The sequence below is a fragment of the Ctenocephalides felis genome, unplaced genomic scaffold (genome assembly GCF_003426905.1).
Source record: "Ctenocephalides felis isolate EL2017-DRISC unplaced genomic scaffold, ASM342690v1 CF-g0.4_SCAFFOLD_01492, whole genome shotgun sequence".
Lineage (NCBI taxonomy): Eukaryota > Metazoa > Arthropoda > Insecta > Siphonaptera > Pulicidae > Ctenocephalides > Ctenocephalides felis.
The window spans coordinates 24444038-24469500 of NW_020537646.1; the positions used below are offsets into that span (position 1 = coordinate 24444038).

A 25463-nucleotide genomic window follows, 5' to 3' on the forward strand; every position below is an offset into this window, starting at 1 on the left:
GAATAGAGGAAAAATTCTCTATATTTTAGTTTGAACATGCGCAAGCCCATTAAATTAAGGTATTTTTATTGCCAAAATAAAATACTATAATTTAATGGGCAACGTATTAACATTATTGACCATTAGATGAAAGCATTCTGATAATTAAAGTTTTACAGTCACTTAAAAAAATAAAATAAGATTCTAATAGAAATGGTGGAAGAGTTAATTCAAAAATTTATATTTTAATTCTAATTTATATTTTAAGAATTTTAATCTATATTTTACTACATACATGAACCCATTATTTGAGTAAAACTGTTTGAAATTATGAACAAGGTACCTAGCATCATTAATGAGCGATTAAAAAATTAATGGTAAACTGAAATGTTTTATAAAAGGCTCTTTTAAAAAATTGAGTCATTTAATCTGCCATCAATATTGCAAGATTTAAATTTAAATTGTTATCCTTATACAATTAAGTATGTATATTAAAATACTAATGTAATCATCTAACGAAAAACTATATGTACAATTTGTATGTAGCTAAATGCTTAGCAGAGGCCAGTGAAAAAAGGAGTCATATGCAAATTAAGATTGAAGGAAAATTTTAATCTTTATAGTTTCTATTAAAAATTTATATACAATTGATTATAAAAAGTACAAGCAAAAGTTAACGTACACAAACTTATTAGTATAACTTTCAATTATCAAGATCAGTTGAACATTAGTAATTAATTACCAGCAATTAGTTTTTGCGTAGATAATTTAGATCAAACGTTACATTTGTCAAACGGTTGTGACAAACTTTTTGGGTACGATTGTGACATGTTCTCAAAAAGATCTGTTCATTTCTTGTAAACTTTGTTTAAAAAATTATGTTTGGTTATATATTGTTATGTTGTATTCAAAAGCTTTGTTCAAATGTTTATGTTATGTTACATATTGCTGACGATAAAAGTCGTTATAAACCATTTTAGTACTTTGGCCTATTGTTCATGCTTGTCACTACCATTCTGAAGGCAATTATTGTAGATACAATTTTCAATATGATGAAAATATAACGTGCAAGCCAATATAATGAATTAAAGCACCATTTGAATCATTTAAATTATTCAAATTATTATCTGGCCGTTAAGTGCTAGTAAAATTGACAAGCTATATTCTGATAACATAATCTATATTATGACGCTGTTAATACATATATCGTTAATAAGTCTTATCATATTTTAATTGAAATTTCTACTAGTCGCATGTATTTAATTTGTTGATCAATAAAACTGATGTCCTAAAATGATTTGAACCGTACCCTGAACAGGCTAGCACGCCTCCCCCAATACTGCATAATTCACGTACAAAATATGTGTCACAGACTCTACAATATGCAGGCAATATCGAATTGCAGATAGTCAATAATATTCAATATTATAAAAACTTTAAATATCATTTTATATAGTTTTTTTGTATGTTTACCATGTGTTGTATACTACAATGCAAACCTTTGATCTCTGTTAAGAATGTTCTTTTTATAATTGAAATCGTCATAGATAACTTGAATTGCGATGACTAACTCTTAATCGTTCTTGCGTCACTAGTAGAATCTACTTCTTGTAATTAAAATCGGGTTTTGACACAGTTAAAACAATGTCGTTGCTAGATAAAGTATTTATCTGGCTATCTATATTTATCAAATAATAACATACAAATTAATTGTTAAATTTTCCCAATTGGGGTGCGTGAATAGTCATATTTTTTAGCTGTTCGAATTTTATTTGAAAAAGCTCAATGTTAATTGATTATTATTTTATATAATTTACTTTGTTATTTATATCAATGTGGTTTAGTAAATGTGATATTTTGTGGCATTTTTACATAATTAAATTTTGTAATCACTTGTATTTTTTGTTCTTCATATATATGGGATAGAACGAAACTCAAAAGTTCAAGGGTAAAAGAGTCCACCACCAATATCTTAAAAACAAGTAGAGTTAGGAATTGTTTTACAATAATATTTTAAAGTAGAGGGCAAAAGATGCGTAACCAGCCAATATTTTAAATCGGGCGACTTCGCTACCACGCGATTAACGGCCACATTGTAAATGTTCTAAAAATAGTATTTTTTCTGTTGTTAGTCTTTTTGTTCTCTAGAACGTTTAGTTGGGATAAAAAACCACCTAAACAGGTGAAGTGTAAACAATAAGAAACTTGTAAATAAAAATAAAAAATAAGTTGAAAACAAGTAATTTGACAAAAGCTATCATCCCATAAAACCTTTTTAAAATTAAAAAATAGCATGACAAATCTTTTTGCCTCTTGTCTGTCCTTTTTTACCCGCCTACAGGTCACATTTTTTTTATAAATAACAAAAAAAATGAAGAACTAACTAGGAATTTGCTGAGCATAGTTGGATAGTTATTTGTTCGATATATGTTTGTTATTTGTTTGATACGTGTACTTAGTCTTTTTGCTCTTGAGCACGGTTGTTTAGTTTAAGATACCTGGATATAATTTTTTAGTATATATAATAGGTTGTCAAATATCTCCCTTCCGCCTTTTTGTATTATAAACCAAGAGCAAAAAAGCGAAAGGGAAATATTTGACAACCTAATACTTCATCTAATTGTTTTATAATATGTACTATTATGTATAGAATAAAAATTAAAAAATAAAAGTTAGATTCAACCCTTATTTTTATATAACCTCTGGAACGCTTGGTTGGGGTAAAAATAACCACCTAGACTTTTATACGGGTGAGATTAAACAATAAGAAACTTGTAAATAAAAATGAAAAATAAGTTAAAAATAAGTAATTTGACGAAAGCTATTATTCCATAAAATCTCTTCAAAATAAAAATAAAAATGATGGACCTTTTTGTCCCCCGACCGTCACAAATTTTCAAAATATCAAAAAAAAACATGAATTAGCTGCTGCTGAACATAGTTAGATAGTTGTTTGTTTGATATGTGTTATTTGATTTGGTGTAGTTGATTTGGTTTTCACAGTATAATTGCTAAAGGTCACATTAGATCTTTGTGTCCAGTCCTATCATACTCGATTTTAGAATTGATTTATTCTACACCAAATTATGGGTCAATTAAGTGATATTCTAGGACAATATTGAATTTATTTATCAATAGGTTAGAGCATATTTTAAATAAACAGCTACAATTATACTACTTTGCCTATTTTACACCAAATCAAAGTTCAATTAAATAATATTTAAGGACAAATTTGAATTTATTTGAAATTAACAGGTTAGAGCATATTTTAAATTAATAGCTTAATTATACTACTACAGTTTAACTAAGCAAATATATTAATAAATAATTCACTTACAATAGCCTGAGCATCCGAAGAGATAGGTCCTGATGACACCAGAACAGCTGACAATAAAACTGTCATCAACAGCATAAAAGTCCTTACGACGTACATTTTCATTTCGTGTAACTACAAAAACTTTTTATAAATCAAATCACAAGTTTACATACAAAATATTATCAACCACTCGCGTTAATTAAGTATGATTATTTCCAAAATTTTCAAAAATTTAACGTTCACTTCGAACGATGTTCACTCCGTTCGTCGTCGGCGCGCGTGCATCTGTTGAATAAAAGTTACACCGCAGCGCTACACGTTCGACTGTTAACGTTCGACTAATATTGTTCGGAGTCGATCCGCGCTTTATAGCGCCCCCCTCTGGCTGGAGACAGACGCTTGATTAGTCTTTGGCACGGACGACGCGAACCGCGAACCGCGAACGGTGGCCGGTTGACGGTTGACGGTTGACGGTTGCGACTCGCACCAGCTGATCCAGATACACGGTTCTTGCAAATTCAGATTAACAGAACTACGCGGGCCAGAGAGAATCACTACGCCGACGCAAGAATTTGGGTATTTCAATGATGTTTTCCGTGAATCTTCTATAAAAGTTACTATATTCTATAAAAGTTGTTTATATTCTAAAGAAAAGTGAAAATAGATCGTAATATTTTTTATATTTATTTCGTCTAATCGGAAAACGTTTATTTTCAGAAAGCTTGTTTTAGTTAGTCTAGCATTATGTTATTGATTTATGGATCAGATCCTGTTTGTAAAAACGCCGACGGAGAATCTGCTTTCTCAAAAATTTATTGGGCTCGCCCGTAGGTAAGTGGTTACGACCGACGGGACCTGAATCAGAGGTCCCGGGTTCGATACCCACTTCGAGCAGCCTGTTGTCAGGCAACAGTGACAACGATTTTCACTTGGAAATATAGATAGCAATATATTTTCAAGTGAAAATAGCCCTTGCCCGGCATTGCTGCACCAATAAAAAGTCAGCCCTATTAGATTAAATCTAATAACAAAAAATCATCAAATATGGATGGATTAACCATTGGGTTACCATCTAAAAAATACGAAGAAAGGAGAAGTTTCAGCCCAACAGCTCATAGGACGTAAGGTTCTGATTGCTGTTAAAATATATTATAAAAAAAAAAAAATATTATTTATTAACTTCCCGAGAGCGAAGTTTATGTTTTTTGCCCAAAAAATCCAATTTGCTAATTTTATGTTTTCTCAACGTTTCCGACCAATTTTATGTTTTTTCCCAGCCATTCTGAATCGAATGGGACCAGATTTGGAAAATGTATGTGTATGAGTGTGTGTATTTGTATGTGAGCCAATTTTTTGTCTTTATTCGTCCGCGTTTTCTTAAAAAATGACTGAACAAAATTCAAAAATTTAAAATCGTTTGATGTATCTCGTTGAGGACTAGCGTTTATAAATTTTGCGCAACGATCGGCCGAGCTTCTTCTTTGCAATCAGCAAAAAAGTGTAAACTCTGTCGTCTACGCTTTAGCTCACAATTCCGAAACCGATAGTCCTACGGAAACTGGTTCAAATATAGAAGCTTGATTTTAGAAAAATTTGCTTTTAGAAAATACTCCGAATTGTATTAGGCACATGCTCAATTTTCAATAATGTGTAATAAAACCATTCGGAATACTTATAAATTACTCACAAGTTGATCTATTGACTAAGACTATTATTTACACATATGTCGGAAAATTCATGTAACTTGGCTTAAGGCAAAATACCACTTACAACTAATTTATTAATAAGTTTACTATTTTATATATTCATGTGAATTACATTTTTCAATTTCAATCATACTTGATTTGTCAATAGTAGCGCATCGAAATAAATTTGTTATTTTTCGCGCTCTCGACAACCTGATATCATGCAGTAGAGTTATAAACTTTCACTTGAAAATATAAATCAAAAATACATGTACTCAAATTGAATATAGGCAGAATCAGGTACTGCGGTGTAAAATACCAATGGAAAATCTCAATTATCATCTCTATATTTATCCCTGATTCTAGTTAGATTTTTAACTCAACTCACCTAAAGTAAAGCATCCAATATATATTTATATTCTAAAATCTTCAGATTATTACATCTAATAAATTCTTTTATTGCCATGATCATTTCAAATACTATAGGAGATTTTTTTTTAATAAATATCATTATCTTTTGCCATCCAGTGACATCACAATTTTACATACTATATAATATTATAAATTCAAAGTGCATAGATAATAAACTCTATCATTTATCATTTTCGTATATTATATTACTCATATTATTATTAATTTGGAAATAATATTTATATCATCTAAATCGGTGAATCCCTGTTTATAATTTTGTGTCCAAAAAACCGAATTAAATATATATATATATATATATATATATATATATATATTATATATATATATATATATATATATATATGATAATAATACTTAACACCCACTAATAGTTTTTCTGAGAATGCGTAAAAAAACGCGGTGCGTAAAATTATAACACATAAATATTTGTTCAGTTTTAGTAAACTTGTCAAAAATAATTGTTTATTGATGAACTTACTCCTGCGTCATTCAACAGTTTTCACAAATTAAAATATTAAAGCCATATTTAATTGCTTACCCATTTTTATTTTGTTTTTTTTTTGCTTTGGCAGGAGACTCTTTTTCAATTATTTTTTGTATTCTTATACTTTTGTCATTTATTTATCAGATGTCATTTATTTACATATGTTAGATTTGTCTTTGGATTTACAAAATATCCACTTAGGACAGTTGTAAGTTATATGGCAAAATAAAAAAAGTTAAAACCATTTTACATTTAGTTTTCTAAGCCAACTCATTGCTGATTCATTAGAGTGTGTTCAATATTCGCTCCAGAATTGTCGTTTTGTTGGATTTATTTTTTGCAGTGTGTGGTCAGCCACACCTCATAATACATTTTGACTTGGATGGGGTCAATTAACTGGAAGTGAATCCTAAAGTGACGAATTCATTTACTCGTATATGTGCATCCTTTGTCTTAATAAGTTAAATTTTAGTTCAAAATATTACTTACAATAAAGTGTGAGTGGATAGAACAATGTGAGTATTCAAAAAATATTTTAGGATTTAAAAAATTAAAAACAATTATAGTTATCATCAGCAAAACAATTCGTCTCTTTAATCAAGTATGCCAAATTTGCCAAAAGTAACGATAAGTACTATTACAAACCGATGATTTTTGGTTTATTCAAGTAAAGTTTCATAACTTCTTATCCATTAGAAGAAAATAATTTCATATAAACTGAGAATCGCATATATTAGAAAATAATATTTAAGAGTTTTTGTGTTCATAAAATTATCTTGATATTCAAATTCCTTAAAATTCTTGGAAATTGGATGTTAAATTTGTCTTTGTTATAAATCTTTCATATACAAGACTTATTTATTTCTCAAAACATTGAACCAAATTGGTATAAACACCAAAATTAAATCATGTAAAATGATAATTACTCAGGAAATCTGCTGCCATGTTTCTAAACATGGAAACTATTTTTATTTATGGTTTTGTATTGCGTAGACTTCAATATTAGCATAAAATAGTAAATTTTTGCATATTGTCTGAAAATTAAAACTTTCAATATTATTATTTTAAGGATTGCATATATTAAATTCATTTATCATTTGTTTTATCTGAAAAAGTTCCATAGTAATAAAGTAGTAAATCAAACTCGAGTAAACATTTATTGATACCTTGAAATATTAAGTTTTACTGTAGTTGCCTAATATTTAGCTTAATCTAAATTTATTAGATGATTATTCAATATATTCCAATGAAAATCAATACATAAGCTGGAATTTCCGCATCATCATTTTCCACTCGTGAAAAATTAGCTTCAGCCTGATCGGCACATGCTCATCTTCTAAGAACTTTAATACTTCCGCTTAAATAAATGCTGAAAATAATATGCTTTTAATTAGAGCGTGATACAGCTCGGTTGTTAATGAAGATCTTCATTCCTAAACCTTTTCAAAATGATATAATCATGACTCAATAATTAAAGAGTGCATATATCACTTTGGAATGAACTGCAACTGAATGAATGAATGACTCTTTTAATGGATTAATTGATGAAACTGCGCACTTTGTAATTACGTAAAATAAATGCTGGGCAATGGTACAAACAAAACAATTAATGGTTCGATGAAAATTTCCAATAGTTTTTCCTGGGACTCGATATTGCAATTATTCATTTTAATCAAATGTAAGATTTAGCAGTGCTTAAGTCAAATTAGTCAAAAGAGTATTTGATCAAAATGGTTCGATTATAAGTTCCAACAATTTAGGAAGAATAATAATGTGAAAGATTTTCCATTGCCATTTACACCGCAGTGCCCGAAGTGGGCTATTTTCAATTGAAAACATATATTTGATCTATATTTTACAATCAATTTTTAAAATGTAAAATAAAACGAAAAAAATTTCCACTAAATAAGAATATTTGTGAACCAAAAACACTTACTTTACGTTACAAACGAAAAATAAATAAACTAAAAAATGATCCATCAACAATATTCCATGTATTGTTTATAAGCAAGTTAAATTTCCATCTCGTTATTTGCAATATATATAATATATAAACAAAATTAAAAATGTTAGTAAACATTTTTCCCTCTATTGATAACATTCTCTGTAATACGTTATCTCTTCATACTAATATGTATGTCTATCCAAGTAGTATACAATTCGTAATTCTGCGTCAATTTTTTATCAAGATGTTTTTATGAATAATGCATGTACAGCAGATTCAGGTCGTCATCAATTTTTGCTAATTGTTACACCTTATTTAGTCATATGATATCGAATTTAATGTTTCCAATTTGTAAATTGTTGAGGAAGTCTATTATTTTGTTATTTGATAAACTTATATGGAAGGTATGTTTAATATAAATATTAGTATCTTTGAGACTTGTTATTTTTTCAAAAATGCGTGCTGAGGTATGCTTTCAATTATTTGCTTTTAAATGAGTATGATATAAAAATAATTTAAAATAAACATTATATATTATAGATTGCATATATTCATATGATTTATGATTGAAGATAAGCCCGATTTGAAATATGATTTTAATTGTTTTTATATCACTGCAGCAATATTCAGTTCTTGGTCAGAAATGAAATCATTGCTGCCTGCCAATTTTTTTTAAATATAAATATTTATTGACAAAAATAAATTTGTAATAAAGACATAAACAAAAGGTGCGTACATGTTAATTACAATGCTAATGATATCAAAAACGTAGTAGTAATACATGTAACATCAAAATGAATAATTAGTTTACATTACTCATTCAATATTTGTATTACCAGAGAATATATTTTGAATCTAATTGCTAAATAATACATGAGTAATTACCCACGGTTAATAGTATTCTTTATCAAAGTAAGACTCCGAAATTGAAAAAAATGTTATCATTTCTATATAAAGCGCTTACTTATGTATTTAGATTGAAATCTGTAATGTGATCTATAAATCTCTTATATACTTTGACTACACAGAATCAAAACAATCTGTAAAGCACTAGTAGATCAAAAATATCATTTCTTGAAAAAAATCGTACGAATTCAAATAAGATATATATTTTAATTAACAGATAAAAATTTATGTTTGAAGCTACGTCGGAATAACTATTTATTTAACTTATTTATTGTAAAATTGCTTCTTTAATTTGATTTACTTTTTTTCATTGTTAACACCTTGTTAGGGAAATGCTCAGATGGTATTTTTTACCCCATCAGCACATAAGCTTTCATAGAGTTTATATAACAAAAACTGTTGAATCCAAATTAAAAATAAGAACACATCTTATTAAACATTCAAATAACGTATACTTAAAAATTATATTAAGGTCTTGTAAACTAAACAACAGTGCTCACAACCAAAAAAACTAACAATGAGAGAAAATATTTTTGTTATGGATTTTTCAACTTATTTTTTTGTTTTTACTTACGACGTAAGAATCAAGATGGTGGCTCATTTTTCCTCTACTTTCAAATATTGTTGTTAAATTTTTTTTTTAAATTTACCTGTTTTTGAGATATCGGTGGTGGACTTTTAACCCCCCTCTCTATCCTATTGAATATTAAAGATTTTTCATTTAAATGTTTTTAGTTCTTAATTTATGTCCACTTTTTTGTGCAAAATTTATTGTTGATTTATAAAACTCCTTGATGAATTTTGTAAATTTTGCTTATTGGATTAAAATTTCAAAAACAATCACATCGTTCAAAATATCTACTTCTAATTTCTTTGGTCTACGTTTTTGTCTATATCCAATATTTAGAAACAAGATTGGGACACATTAGTGATATAAGTGTTAAAAATGATATAACAGAATTTGTTGCCTAACTTACTAGACAAGACCAGGTTGCGCTTGAATGCATAGCTTTTTTTTATTCGCTTCATTGATTTTTATTTATGACATATTTATTAAGAATAAACAAGATCGAAGCTATGATTAGAAATTGCAAGCTTCATCGTAGAAAATATCACGACATTATTGTCTTTATTATGAACTATTTTTCTAGAGTACAGAGCACGTGCGGTAATAAATTATTATTGAAATATTTGTAATAAATAACTATATACCTATATAATTTATAACAAATTGTCCAGTAGAAAAGGTATAATTATAATTGTAAAACTAAGGATTTAAAACCATTTAAGTCTATGTTTAGTGCCACAGGATTTATTGGTGTTTGGTTCAATCATATCATTTCTGTATTATTAGTTTCTGGAATTTTGATAAACTGCAAATTTTTGTAAAATGTTGATGATAAATATGCATTATATTACCCAGAGAAGTTGTATTATTATTTGAGCCAAATCAATTTATTAGACCTATTATTTTGCAACTGCCCTTTTTATGACTGCCCACAACTTTTCATCTCAACATTTCTTTCTAATGAAAACCTGATCTCGAATTATTTGAAACTTATATTTAAATATGTTTCTAGGTTAAAATGGTTCTTTCTGGCTCTTGCTGCATCTGATTTAAGTATCTATGATCACTATTATATTAACCATTGGTTTGTCATCTAAATACTCTAGAACGAAAATTTCGAGCAGGACTCGAGCTTTCTTTTTAATTTCACTTCCTACTTAATTTAGTAAATCACGTTTGTTAAACAAATACAAAGTAGGATTAATGTACAAAAAGTATTGATAGCCTTGTGATAATTGTTTTCATATATAAAATTAATATCTATATAAAGTTATTTTGAAATTGATTTCATATATAAAACTAATATATAGAGTTCACCAATAAATTCGTAAATTCACCAATTTTCTTTCAGTTGGGAGATTACAGGAGTTTTTAGCACAAAAACATACTAAATGGTATATTGCAATCTAGTCATAATTTTGTGAAATTATTTCTAACCTGTAAATAAAAATAAAGTTTGATTAAAATACTATTATTAATACGTGAAATTTTGAAAAACGTACATAATTGTGTATTGGATTTGTTTATTATCATGCATGCATTTAATTATTAATAAATGCCCCACACATGCATCCATATATATGTGAATAAACATTAACATTTGTAATAAAAAAAATTCTAAACACTCAAGGTCTAATTCGGACAGTTAATAAATAACAATTTAATAAATTAATAAATTTTGTCAGCATTACTCCAAACCTTTTCATTTGATGTACTTCCCTGAAAAAATAGTACTATACTATTTTGGTAAAAAATCACATATTATAATGTCTCTATATATATACTAGATATTTTTGTTCAGATCATGCTCCTTAATGTTTTCATTAATTCTTGATTTCATTTATAAATTATATCATTCTTATTTTGTTTTGATAGGTAATTTACTGACATATTCCGTTTTTAAGAATAAAAAGCTGAAATAAATTTAATTATCCTTTACTATGGGTGCCTATTTAGTGATTAATGTCTGAATCATCAGATGAACCATTTCATTTCTATATTTTCATTATATGACTGTGTTCGATTACTTCTGCGGTCAAAAGTGTTAGAAAGAACTTTACTTCGAATTTTAATAATTTAATTCAAAGAAATGATTTTGAATAAATGAAATAGGTCTATGACTGTACTACCACGACTTCCCAAAGAGCGCCGTGGCCGTCTGCAAACCCAAAAATGCAAATGACTTGTAAGAACAATACAAGCCGATATTTGATTTTTTGCTGTGACACATCATGAAAATGCATTCTGAATACGAATACGAAATTAGATTTGTTTGTTGTTGCCTGAATTTGTACGCATATTATATTTAGATTGTTACATACTTTTGTTATAGTGATGCATTTTTGAAAAAAGTTGCAGTCAACGCACTATCCTGTGGCAATTCTAGTAACTTTATGTATTAATGACCTCGGAGAATTTCGAAAATTCGATATGGTGTTATATTGAAAATGCACATTCGTTGAACTCTTCTTACATGGATTTGCGATGATGAATAAATTACATATTTGTTTTTACATTTTAACATGTGGATGCATTGTATATATTAGCTGAATGAAATAATTGTTTTTTGTGTTCGGTTGGCATATTTTGAATTTGTAATAAATCATACTATAAGTTTAATAAACTTTCAAAAATTTTATGATAAGTGTGTTCAACTTAAAAATAGGAATAGATTATATTAATGCTTTTGCATGCAGGATTTTGTCCATCCGTCGTGTCTGTTTTAAACGAAAGAAAAAGTTATAAGTTGCAAAAATACATCACTCATAAATTAAATTTGATAATGTTGATTTTACTTCATTATTTTTGTTCTATTTACTTTATACTTAAGACGAAGAAAGTGGCAAAATAGATGAATATTCAAAAATATTAACACTTCGTGATTCACAAAGCTTATTGATTGTATCACACTTAACATATTTCTTATAATGACACATTTTAATATTAAAAATTAGTCTTAAATCTAAATTGAAGATGGCATCATTCTCAATATGAAATTAAATTGATAGTACCTCATACATCTATGTTATAATATTAGTAACTTCATATGAGGAAAGTGCTATAAAAATATTTTTGTGATGAGCTGAAGTATATTTCTAAAAAAATCTTTATAAAAAAATAAAATATTATTAATTAAGTTATCCTGTTAGTAATAAAATTGTCAATCAATTGAAGTATCAAAATCTCCAAAATTTGTCCAAGTATGATCCCATAAACTAGGATTGCTTCGTGGATGATTAGGTAAATTTCCTGGCGGAACTATAGTGGAATTGTATTTGTCCAGCAAATTTAAGAGTTTATTTAGGATCTCTGGTTTTCTATAAAATAAAAAAATAAAACAATAAATTTATGCTGTAGACTGTATGTATTAAATTATTATTAACACTCAGTTACCTGTTTGCTAAATTGTTGCGTTCACAAGGATCAGCAACGAGATCAAATAAACATGGACCATTTTGCAAATCACATGATGAAGATGCTTTTGTTTCTGAACACTTGACTTCTGCACTATATCTAAAACAAAGTTTTTATAAAATTATGAGGTCATTCGCTACATATACTACCATTGAAGAGCTCAAGAAGCTTATCCATGCAATGAAAGACCATTAGTTTCTAATGAAATATTTAAAAAATACAAAATTATTTAATAGGACATGACGCATTAATGTTGTTCAGCATATTTGCAATTTTTACCTTAATTTTTTAATTTTGTTAATTGTTGGGGATTGACCAAGACGTTTCATTGCTTTACCAACTTTGCTGTCAATCATTTTCTCAATATCATAAGTATCGTTTCTTCCAGAAGGTCCATACCAACCATTCAATTCTCCATCAAATATATCTCCTAGTAATAAAATATTAACTTTAATATACATTCATTTAATATATAATGATATATTTTTGAATAAATAATGTTTTTTGGAAAACTATAACTATGCTGCTGTAGTTAGACTAAAGAAATACTGATAGCAAAATTTAAAGTACCAATTTAGACAAATTTTAAAAAGTTTAGAAATGATGGTTAAGGAAAATAAAAATACGTCAAATTTAATCATTTTTTATCGAGTATATTATCCACCAGTGGTTCCAACCTTTCTCGCACTGCGCCACCTCGTCCTTATTAAAAAAAAATCGCATCCCTTAATTTTTTCCATCAATGTAATTTCATAAATACTCGACTGATATTATCAAACTATTATAAATTATATTGGAATATTATGATAAAATGTGCATAAAAAGTAATTACTGTTTTGTTCCCCTTTGTATACCATTGCAAAATTTTTAGTTTGCTTTTGAAGATAGTATTTTGGAAACAGCTTTAGGTACCCCCATAGGTTGGAAACGACGGATCTAAGCTAAATAATATATATATATATATATATTATATATATATATATATATATATATTTCAAACATCCATACCTTTTATCAACTTAAATTTTCCGCTAATCAGTGCAGCCTGACCGTAAATATCATCAATATTTAGTAAAATTTCACTCCTTGGTGATGGTTTGTCTTCAGATAACGCCTTCCATAAATCTAATCCATCCAAGCCTTTTATACTAAAAAATTGTTCTATAGTTTAGAAAATTTATTTTAACAATGTAAAAATCACTTATTTCATGTATTGTTTTATAAATAATACTTCTTACGAAATATCTGCCTTAATTGCTGATAATAATGTGGGCATCCAGTCACTAATATGCATCTTCTGATTACTAATTCTTTGAGACTTTTTAATTAGAGGCGACCAAATTGCAGCTGCTCCTCTTACACCGCCTTCGAATAATGTAAATTTAGCCTAAAATTCAAACATTGAATTAGATATATCTAGATTCAATCATAGAAATTACCTTAAAGTTGATGATTATTCAAATACTTCATAAAATCTATAGCTTGATATTTTATAGCGTTATAGTTATAAAATATCAAGGATCAGTTTTAGTTGTTTTATTATTAAAATATATCGTTTCCAGTATAAATAATTTATGTCAAAAGTATGTCATTTTGATAATTTATAACAAAAACAATCCTTACCCCTCTAAGAGGCCAATTGGATGCTGAATTTGGACCTATTCCCACAGGAGATCCTCCATTGTCAGTGGAAAAAACAATTAAACTATCTTTCAGCATATTTTTGCGTGACAAGGCATCAATTAGATCTCCGATAGCATCATCCATTTTCTTTAATATTGCTTTAAAATTATAAATATTACTTAATTAATTACAAACCACGTATGAATATATAAATCTATCAGAAATATTTTTGCATAGAGTTTGGGATTTTTATCTAATCACCAATGCTCAACTTGGTTAAAGGTTCATTTGACTTCAAAATTCAGAGTTAACTAACAATGATAATTGTCAAATTATTCATTGTTCTGATTTTATATTATATTATACTCTAGTAAGTATCCAAAATTATAATTTCATGCAGATGTGCCAGTAAAATAAGTTCAATTTGATCGTACAAAGGCGCTAAAATTATACCTGCAAACTTTCTCCTCTGGAAACTTTCAATTTCTTTAAAACTATCAACCACTTCATCAGGTGCTGGTAAAGGATTATAAGTATTTGCAGAATGAACTGCAGCATGGGCCATATATAAAAATAAAGGATTAGTTGTATTATGATCTTCTACAATTTTAACAGCCTCTTCCGAAAATACATCTGTTGAATATTGACCGTGTAAATCCCAAGCAGCATCCATACCTGAAAATATTTATAAAAATATAATAATAGAGTATAAATAAATATTTTATTATATTTAAATATATATTTACTTGTATCAAAAAAATTATATAAATGGCTGAATTTAATTTTAGTACGAATATTAAAAAGGTTCGTATTTCGTCTATTAGCAGATAAATATATTACTTAATCAAAATATAGAAATTAATTTTCGTTAAAAAATTAATAATAATTTATAGTAATACACTTGAAAATGACATTCTATTATGTAAAAATTTTCTTATGATTGAATTTACCTCTCCTCATGTCCAAACCATACCAAGGTTCTTCATACACAGAATGATCATAATAGTCATGAAATCCGGACCAAATTCCGAGATGTGAATCAAATCCCCTATATAAAGGAGTGTATTCTTTTTTGTAATGTCCTAAATGCCATTTACCAACCATGTGGTTACTGTATCCTAAATCCTAAAAATATACAAAATACAAGAATATTATTATCTCTTTTATTTACAACTGTCCAGTAAAGGACATTCAATAAATTTACAAAATACAAGATCATGAAGAAAATTTCGTTCGGTCCATTAATAATATTACTCATATTCTCTTATATTTCTTTAGATTCATGTAATATTATTATAAAAGATTATTAGAACTGACTATTATAATCTATTATTAGAACTGCAATCTATATTTTTTGTAAAATCTTTATGGAAAATGTATGGTATTAATACGCATCTATAAGGGGGCGTCAGTTAATCACGTGAGGTTTTTTTGGGGAGGGGGGGTTGACAAAAAATCATGAAATATCACGTGAGGGAGGGAAGGATATAGTAAAATATCACGTGTATTTATTTTTAACCGATTTTTTTTTAAAAAAAACGAACATTTTCAAAAAAAGTAAAAAATAATAACAACACATGATGTTTGATGGGGAAGGGGGGGGGGGTTAATTTTGAATATCAACCCAAGGACCAGTTTTCTTACCTTAAGATATTGAGGAAGCAAACGTTCTCCTAAAGGAAGACCACGTGGTTCTCCGGCGTCTATAACTTTGTGCTGCATTCCTAATTAAATACATATTTTTAATTAGGAATAAATATAAATATATTCCATTATTGAATGAATTTTGAAGCTACATAAATAGTATTTATAGTAAATAAAATGGTTCCATATGAAACTGCGAGTTCTGCTTTGCAAATCTTTGGAGATTTACACAATAAAATTGACTAAAGGAATTATAACACAGTTTCGATTCATCGAATCATTACTGAAATTTATGCCAGATTTATGAATTTATATTACATGTACATTTACTATTTGCTCTTTGCTATATCCAAAAAATCAATGTGTATTTATACAATATGCATTTCTTTATTTGGCCTTCACTATATCGAGTAAAAATGTTATGGTTATGAGTTTTTAATGATTATTTATACTATACGTATCTGTTTAGATTCATATTTTGAGTCTTATTATATATAGATATATGTATTTGAATTTATGATATATGTACTCGTATGTACATATTTTCTAAGTTCATGTAGGGTTAGATATTGCAATCGTCCAAAAATCGAAATAGAAATTTTTTTCATTTCATCACGTTTTGAAGGTTTCTGAAAACTTGGCTTCTTGGATTTTGAACGTATTGTGTGTATACAATTTATCGTCCACGATTTCGGGCGCACGGATTAACCAATTTGAATGCTTCAAACAACATTCATGAGAAGACGTGCTGATTAGTTTTTGGCAAAGGCAGGTCTAGATCTAGACGTTTTGGAGATACCGAGCTAAATCTCTTAAATACATTTACACCCAGCATATTGTCTTAAAGAATGTATATTATTTTGATCGGCAATAAGTCTATGCAAATAAAAAAATAAGCTTTCTGGGCAAAATTAAAGATTTCTTTTAATAAAATTGACTATTGATGACTTGATATTGATAGAGATTGATGACTATAATTAAATTCAATAATATTACAATGACCATTACCTAAATGAATTGGATATTTTCCAGTCATTAGAGCACTTCTTGATGGTGTACATAATGGTTGGACGTAATAGTTTTGCAAAATCACTCCAGAATAGGCAAGGGCATCTATGTTAGGTGTCGGAATTTGAGATGAACCATGAAATCCAACGTCATTCCAACCCTAAAATATTATAGTTTTACTGAACAAATGAATAGTAAAAATCAAACTATGAAAAAAACCTATGAACATAAGAAAATTCTGAACAACACCTTAAAACATTTCTTTTTAAACTACTGATACAATTTTTCTTTTGTAAAGAAACTTAATGTGAGATGTGCAAATTATCACTTGAATAATTTTATTCTTATGGCAACTGAATCAACATTGCCGTTGATTCAGTTGCACTTTTGACAAATTATTGAACAGTTTACTTGAGTATTTGAAAATTATTAATTTATGATGAATGGATAAATAAAGTTTTTTGCTAAATTTGGAACATGTATGTAAATTGATAAAAAATCCAAAAATAGTTCTACGAAATCAAAATCACTTAAATTTGACATGTTAGTCAAAATGTAAAAAAACACAGCTATCACTATTCTCTGCCTTCACAAATTTATATCTCATTGTCAACTGATACTAGATTTATTTCAAGTATTATAATAACATCATCGATAAAAGAGATAATAACTTGTTGTTTCTAAACAATATTTTTATATTTATATTATATTTTCTACAATAGTATTTACAGAAAGGCTTTACAAATATTTAATTAACTTACCAAGTCATCAGCCAAAATAAATATTATATGAGGTCTTTTAACATTTTCGCAAAAGTTGAAGCTGCAGCAGGTTGACACAAATATAAAAAAGCACAAAAAAATATTTTCTCGGCTAGCCATTTCGCAATTATACAAATAAATAAACGTATAATTTACATTTTACATCGTATAAATTTGTGTGATAAGATTTTAGTTAATCGGCTAACAAAGATTATGATATTGCTAATGACGAAGTCAATATTTAGATGAGATTATGGTATTAAATCAATATTATTAAGAATACTTATCAGGTGTGATATTATTTATTAAAAGGTAATAAAAATGTATTAAATTAACAAAACAATAATTTTGTCAGTGATGAACGAAAGCATTCTGATATATTATTGATTATGGTGTTAACTTTTGAAACTTTGGAAATCACGATTACAAAAGCAACATTTTAAAAACACTATCACACTTTTGATTAATTCCTTAGATCTTTGTGTCTATGTCTTTAAATTATGGAAAACCAAATTCAATTATTAACGCACTTTTTATATAAGATTTAACTATGTCTAACTGTGTTTTACTTCGTCTAACATGGAAACATTTAGAAATTTATTCTCCGCGTTGGTCTCAACGCACACATTTATTTTATTACTTCAGAATGATAAGAATAACAGGTTAATAATTTATGCAACAATTTATTTACTGCACATGAATTAATGGATAAAACACTGCAAATATCTCCTTTATCAAGTAGATATTATTTCATATCACATATCATATGTAAAATGTAATCTTATGCTATTTATTATTACAAGGGCAAAGTAATGTTATGATCGCCAAAGTTTGACCAGGTATGATCAAAGAGACTCGGCCTGGATCTCGGATCAATTGGTAGGTTGCTTGGAGGCATAATAAAACTAGAGTTGTAGGTAGCCAGTAAATCTTGTAATTTTTCTAGTATTTGTGGTTCACTAAAAATACAAAAATATAAAAGTAAAAGATATGTTAAATTAATTTAAATGTAAGCGTTATTCAGTATTTTTTGTCAATATCCAGCAGGCCCAGTTGTATTTAATGTAAAGAGGACGAATTTTTTGTTCATTTTTTTTTACCCATATCTTTTCGGCCGACTATTGTAAATTCATCAAATTTATTTGATATCAAAGAGATAATAAAAAAAAATCTTAACAGCGATCAGAATCTTACGTCCTATAAGCAGTTGGGCTGAAACTTCTCCTTCGTGTTTTTAGATGGTAACCCAATGGTTAATCCATCCATATTTGATGATTTTAGTACTACGATTTCTCTAATAGGGCTAACTTCTTATTGGTGAATCAAGGGCTATTTTCACATATTGCATATTGCTATCTTTATTTTCAAGTGAAAATTGTATAAAATTATGAAATTTTAGATTGGTCAAAATAGTTTTGTTGACATTTAGAAATCTAGTGATGTGCAATCCTATATATCATAATTTAAAGTCTATTTTGTTACATCATTAGTCTAATAACGAAATAATATAACTAATATTAAACTAGATTATTCACTAACTGTACCTGATACATATCGGTGTATTCCCTATATAATTAAAAATTTCTACAAAAATGAAGTTTCAGACCTGTAGTTATTACGATAGAAAATAACTTATAGTTTATTATATTACATATTATTTATTCAATTTTGTATTATTTTCTTACCTTTGAGCTAAGTTATTTTGTTCGCATGGATCAGCAACAAGATCAAATACACAAGGGCCCATTTTCAAATTGCATTCAGTTGATGGTTTAATTTCAGGGCATTCGAGATCAGCTTGTTTTCTGAAATATTTGTTACATAAATTTTTACAGTTATTTTTATAATATTAATACAGCAAATTAGCTAAAAAAATCATTTTTTATTTGTTAGAAATTTATGTTTTTGTGTTTTTTTATGTTCAGCCTCATTATGTTTTATGTTTTTTATAGAGTTTACTATATTAAATAAAATTGTGTTCACCTTAAGGAGGTAATTTGTTCTGGAGTTGGAGCATATCCCAGTTTCTCCAAAGCCTTTCTAGTTTTACTTGCTAAGATTTTGTCCATATTATATGTAATATTGCGCCCAGACGGTCCATACCAACCATTCCATCCTCCGTTGAAAATGTCTCCTGATATAATTGCAAATATTTAAACGTTTGTATAAATTGGTATTTATACATATATATGTTTTTCAAATATGTATATATTGCTAGCATATCATTTCTAATTTTAAGAGATGATTTGCTAATTTTTTACTTCCATCAACTAATGAATTATTATTTTATCGAATCATTGTTTTACTTCGTTTTCAAAAATTTAATTTCGTTTTTCGCAAAAGTTTTTATTAATCAATGTTCAATTAGCGGGAGAGTAGGTACTAATTGTAAAAACTTCATATAATTCTGGTACAAATTTGTGATAGTTATATATATAATTGGACTCTGCGCAAATTATATAGAACATAGAGGCAAATTTTCATTAGAAATTAATAATATGAAAGAAATAACAATATGGAGAAATATTATATCTAACGATTTTATTAAAAAAATGCATGCAGAAAATGTGTATGGTAAAGAGATACCAAAGAAATAAATAAATAAATAAGATGATTTGCTTGCTCCGTACTCAAAATTACACTTAAATATATAAAAAACTAAGGATCATATTTTTTATGTCAAAACCGAGACGGTAAGTCCTGGACGGGGGAGGGATGTATGCTAAAAAATTTAATATGATTTTAGAATAAAAAATACTATTTAAAATTTTTTTTTTTTTAAGAGTAATATTTTTTTAAATCAATTAATTATCAAGTAAGAGCGAAGATTCAATTTAGACCTATAGTTTTTAAAAACTATAACAATCTAATCCGGGACAAATATTATTTTTAGAAAAAACCGGGACACCTTGTGATATGGTCACCTTAATAAAACAAATATCGAATGTCTATCCTTTCAAATATAGAATTATCTGCCATTATCTAATATCAAGATGGGTCTTCCAATATGGCCAAATGGGGATACACAGTCTAATGCAAAACTTGTGGAACAAGAAATTGTTTATCAAATATATTCTGATTGTACTAAAAATACGAATTTCATATAAATTAAATTATCATAAGTTTTTTTCAATAAGCGTTTTCTCATAAAGGTAAAATATCATGGCACGGTAAAATATCATGGCAGTCCACAGGTCGATCGCGATCACCTCAAAGTCTAGAAAATTCGTGATTGTGGGGTCTCGTTTATCTTATTTAAAATCATCTGTGGCCTTGCTTGTTATCAAAATATTTCGTTTTTGAAAATTAGGTAACGTAATTATCAATGTATCATTAATTAGTGATCGACTCTACTGAATAGTAGGTAACCAATGTTACGTGTATTAAGCCGAGATTTCAAAAAGTTAATAGACCATAATTTATGATAAAGCAAATCTATTACAAATTTCAGCTTCATAATACCTTGCATTAGTTTATATCTTCCATCGATGACTGCAGCTTGTTTATACCTATCGTCCAAATTTAATAAAATCTCACTTCTTGGCGACGGTGCATCTTCAGACAAACTTTTCCATAAATCCATGCCATCCAAATTATTTATTCTTAAAAATTTAACATTGGTTATTGAATTGTCTTCAACAGCACTAATTTATAATAGTTTTATCAATTATACTAACGATATATTAGCTCCAATAGCGGAAAATAGCGTCGGCATCCAGTCACTGATATGTATTCTTTGATTACTTACTCTTTGAGATTTTTTAATTAGAGGTGACCAAATTAATCCGGCGCCTCTTACGGCACCTTCAAACAACGTGTATTTTACCTAAAGATTAAAATCAATTCATAATCTATAGTTGAATTGTTACCAATTTATGTTCAATGGGACTACTGCTAAAAATTCTAAACTGAAGATCATTAACGAATAGGCAGGATATTATTTTAAGTATATATTTTATATGATTGTACCCCTCTGAGTGGCCAATTGGAGGCAGCATTTAAATTAAATCCAGCTGGAGCACCACCATTATCTGTTGAGAAGATAATTATACTATCTTTCAGCATGTCTTTCTTAGATAATGCTTCCACCAGCTCGCCAATTGCATCGTCCATTTTTGTTAAAATCGCTGTAAATTCAAACAATTGTTAGGATAAACCGGATTAAAAATCAGATTCCAGTAAATTAACCTGCAAATCTTCTCCTTTGATAATTTTCGATGCCGTTGAAACTATCGACTACATTATCAGGTGCTGGTAAAGGACTGTAGGAATTGGAAGAATGTACTGCGGTATGAGCTACATATAAAAATAGTGGTTCGGAAGAATTGTGATTTTCTACAATTTTACACCTTCTTTGGAATATACATCGGTAGTATACTGCCCGTGCAAATCCCATGCAGCTTCCAAACCTGTGGAAGGAAATAAATATTGTTTATTCATTATTATTAATTGTACTGTGTTAACTTACCTCTGCGCATATCTAATCCGAACCAGGAATTTTCGCTAACGGTGTGGTCGTAGTAATCATGATGTCCTGCCCATGCTCCTATATGAGAATCGAAACCCCTGTACAAAGGAGTGTACTCCTTTTTGTAATGTCCTAAATGCCACTTTCCAAGCATACGATTAGTGTATCCCAAATCCTAAAATAAACCAACGATAATTTGCAGAAATAATTTCAATGAAAGAAGTAGAACCAAAGTAGGTCCTAATGCTTATATATGGCATTATTTATGTGAGGAAACTGTTATATACTTGATTCAAATTAATTAATTAATTATTTGCTCATTTGTTTCATAATCAGTAATTATATTGATATATAAGAGTAGAGCAACTTAATTTGCTAAAATATAATCGAATTTTAGATTATATTGCAAACTTATATATTTTACACTCATCCCTATGATTTTACTTAAGGGAAAGTCCCGTAACGCCAGACGGCACCTAATGCCGGACACTCTATTTAACACGTATTATTTAGGCGAGTTTTTTTGCAATATCTAAGAATATTTGTCAAACACACATGTCCAGGCACTCCAGAGTGTGGAGATGGCTACCTATGTGTTCAATACTGGTAATTTTGAAATGTCCGGACTAGGTACCACTTTGTAAAATCATATTTCTTATCAAAGTTTGATTAATAGTATTAATTATTTTTAGCAAAGGTTGCGTTTTTGTTAATTTAGTTTGATTTCTAACTTTGTTATCTAACATAAATCATAATTTAATAAACATTTCGTAAAATATTTTTTGATTTATCTATAAATAACCTTAGATGTCTGGCATTCGGGGACTTCCCCCTACTCTTAAATCTGCATATCATGTAAATAACTGTTTATTCAAAAAACAATAACTTCTATCAGCTATTATAAAAATTAAATATGATATTGATGTATAAACTTAAGTATTTATTTGAATTATAATATAATATTACAAATTTACCTTAAGATATTGTGGGAACAATCGTTCACTTAACGGTAGACCACGTGCTTCACCTGCATATAGAACATCATGTTGCATACCTGTAAAGGTGCAAAAACATCGTAATATTTTGATTTTACACTGAAGTTTATGAAGTTCATTAAAAAATCATAAAAATATATATTTTTCATATTATACCTGTGCGAATAGGATATTTTCCAGTCATAAACGCAGTTCTGGATGGTGTACATAATGGCTGGACATAGTAGTTATGCAAAATTACACCAGAATATGCAAGGGCATCTATATTAGGCGTAGGAATTTGAGATGAACCGTGAAAACCGACATCATTCCAACCCTGTATCATAAATAATTAAAATTTTAAATGAAATAGATAATTCCATATACATTATACAGATGTAAAATAAAAGTCACATATATAATCGCACATTTAGTGCACTTATTTAAATCACATATATAGAATAGTGATCGATTATTTTAAATTTTTTACCTAAGGCATTTTGTTTAGAATTTTTTGTCAAAACCAACAATGTTACAATTTCCTTATTGTTCATTGATTGGATTAAATTAGCTTCTTTATTATATATTTGCAATTATCATATTATTTGCATTTCGTTATCATTTATAATTTTCACATGTTTATCAGACAATATAATTTCATTTTACAATCGTATACGACTTTACCACACTTTTTAAAGGAGTAATATTTTAAAATATTCATTGTTTGCATAGTCTAAAATAGATATTTTGAATAACTGTTTTTTAAAGGACACAGTTTTTTAAAGACACATTACATAACAGTTTTATCATTTCATATTTGCATAAAACTAAAAGATTCAGTAACTAAGAATTTGAATAAACGTTTCTTTGGTAATAATATATTCAGGCGAAAATAAGACCATAGACGAACTATTTCGAGGTAAAAAGTACTTTTAAAAATTAATATAATATTATCGGGTATATAAAAATATATAAAAATAGGTATAATATTATAATATTACTGGATAAAGCAATGTTATGTTAATATAAATCACTTACCAGATCATCAGCTAGAATAAAAATAATATTTGGTCGTTTACCATTTGAACCACAAATAAAAAAACTGGAAATTAAAAAACTAAATAATGTAAGAGAATGCAAAAACCGAATCATATTTGAAATCGCTATTAAATAACTCAACTAATAACAAATAACATTGTACAGAATCATTTATATAAACGCAAATTTCAGATAAAATCTGATTAGATTTTAATAGATATAAAAAATCAATTATGACATGACGTTATTAAAATTCAATCTGTTTACGTTACAGTTATTTATCGGTTGTTGTATAGATAGTGATATGTATTCATTTAACTTTTTATTTTTCTAATTATAAATAATAGTTCTTCAATTATGATCAAAACAACCTCATTTACCATGTTAATTAATGTATTGTGTTTAATAATATGTTTTCTAGTAAAACATAATGAAGGCAAATATAAATGATTCTTGTACGTCTTTATGTATTGTTGACCTCTATTGCATAATTGAATATATAGTATTATAACTCATTTATTATATCTACAAATTATTTGAACATCAGCTAAAATGAAGTTTATTCGAATATTGCATATGAAAGTAGAATATTTTCATAATATTCAGAATATATTAAGAATCCAAAATTTAATTCACATACCAGAATTTTATACTGTAACTAGTTTTAGACAAGCGATGTTACAGAGCCCTTAGAAATGTGAACAAAATTGATACATATTATTAAAATCTCCATAAAGTATCTGATAATTTGATGTGCATATGTCTAATGATCATTTTAGACTGCCTAATGGCATTTTTTTTTTTCACTTTTTTTTACTAGATCGCCGAAACCGCTAGTCCTGCCTTCCCAGAAATTTAATCAGTTCTTCATATTGTCAATAGAAGTAAATTGTTTTTTGAATTATTAAAATTGCACGGTCTGTTCTTTTTGCCCCGTATCTTCGGAACGGCTAGACCTGCCATTGTCAAAAACTAATCAACACGTCTCCATATCAATACAAATAAAACAAGTTCCTAAAATCGTCGACGAAAATTTGTATCCATACACACCCGCACACGCCCGCACACACCTACACACATACATACATCGATTTTTTTAAAGGTATGCCAAAATGTTCGGAAACTTTTGAAACGTAAAGATATATAAAAATTGTCAATTTCGATGTTTTTGCGATTACTATAACTTACCCTACGGTAAGTTAAAAAGTTGACTCAAAA

General features: G+C 27.9%; 2 protein-coding genes across 2 annotated transcripts in view; both read right to left on the reverse strand.

Annotated features, from left to right (window-relative positions):
* Positions 1–3490, reverse strand: part of LOC113370190 (matrix metalloproteinase-14-like) — a 68576-nt gene extending 65086 nt beyond the window's left edge. The window contains exon 1 of the mRNA XM_026610863.1: positions 3317–3490. Within this exon, the coding sequence (XP_026466648.1) occupies positions 3317–3418 (102 nt within the window). The 5' untranslated portion in view covers positions 3419–3490. The remainder of the gene's footprint in view (positions 1–3316) is intronic.
* Positions 3491–6942: 3452 nt separating this feature from the next.
* Positions 6943–24621, reverse strand: LOC113371079 (the record flags this gene model as incomplete). Its single annotated transcript, XM_026611725.1, is given in 25 exon segments — positions 6943–6962; positions 12493–12632; positions 12709–12828; positions 13009–13159; positions 13738–13877; positions 13968–14116; positions 14353–14510; positions 14806–15027; positions 15303–15477; positions 15997–16076; positions 17005–17164; positions 17766–17826; positions 18566–18724; positions 19451–19570; positions 19749–19899; positions 21228–21367; positions 21443–21591; positions 21735–21892; positions 21954–22103; positions 22106–22174; positions 22234–22408; positions 23208–23287; positions 23385–23544; positions 24246–24309; positions 24617–24621. Coding segments are annotated over 25 exon segments (3156 nt in total), but the record flags the coding sequence as incomplete, so codon positions are not given.
* Positions 24622–25463: the final 842 nt, after the last annotated feature.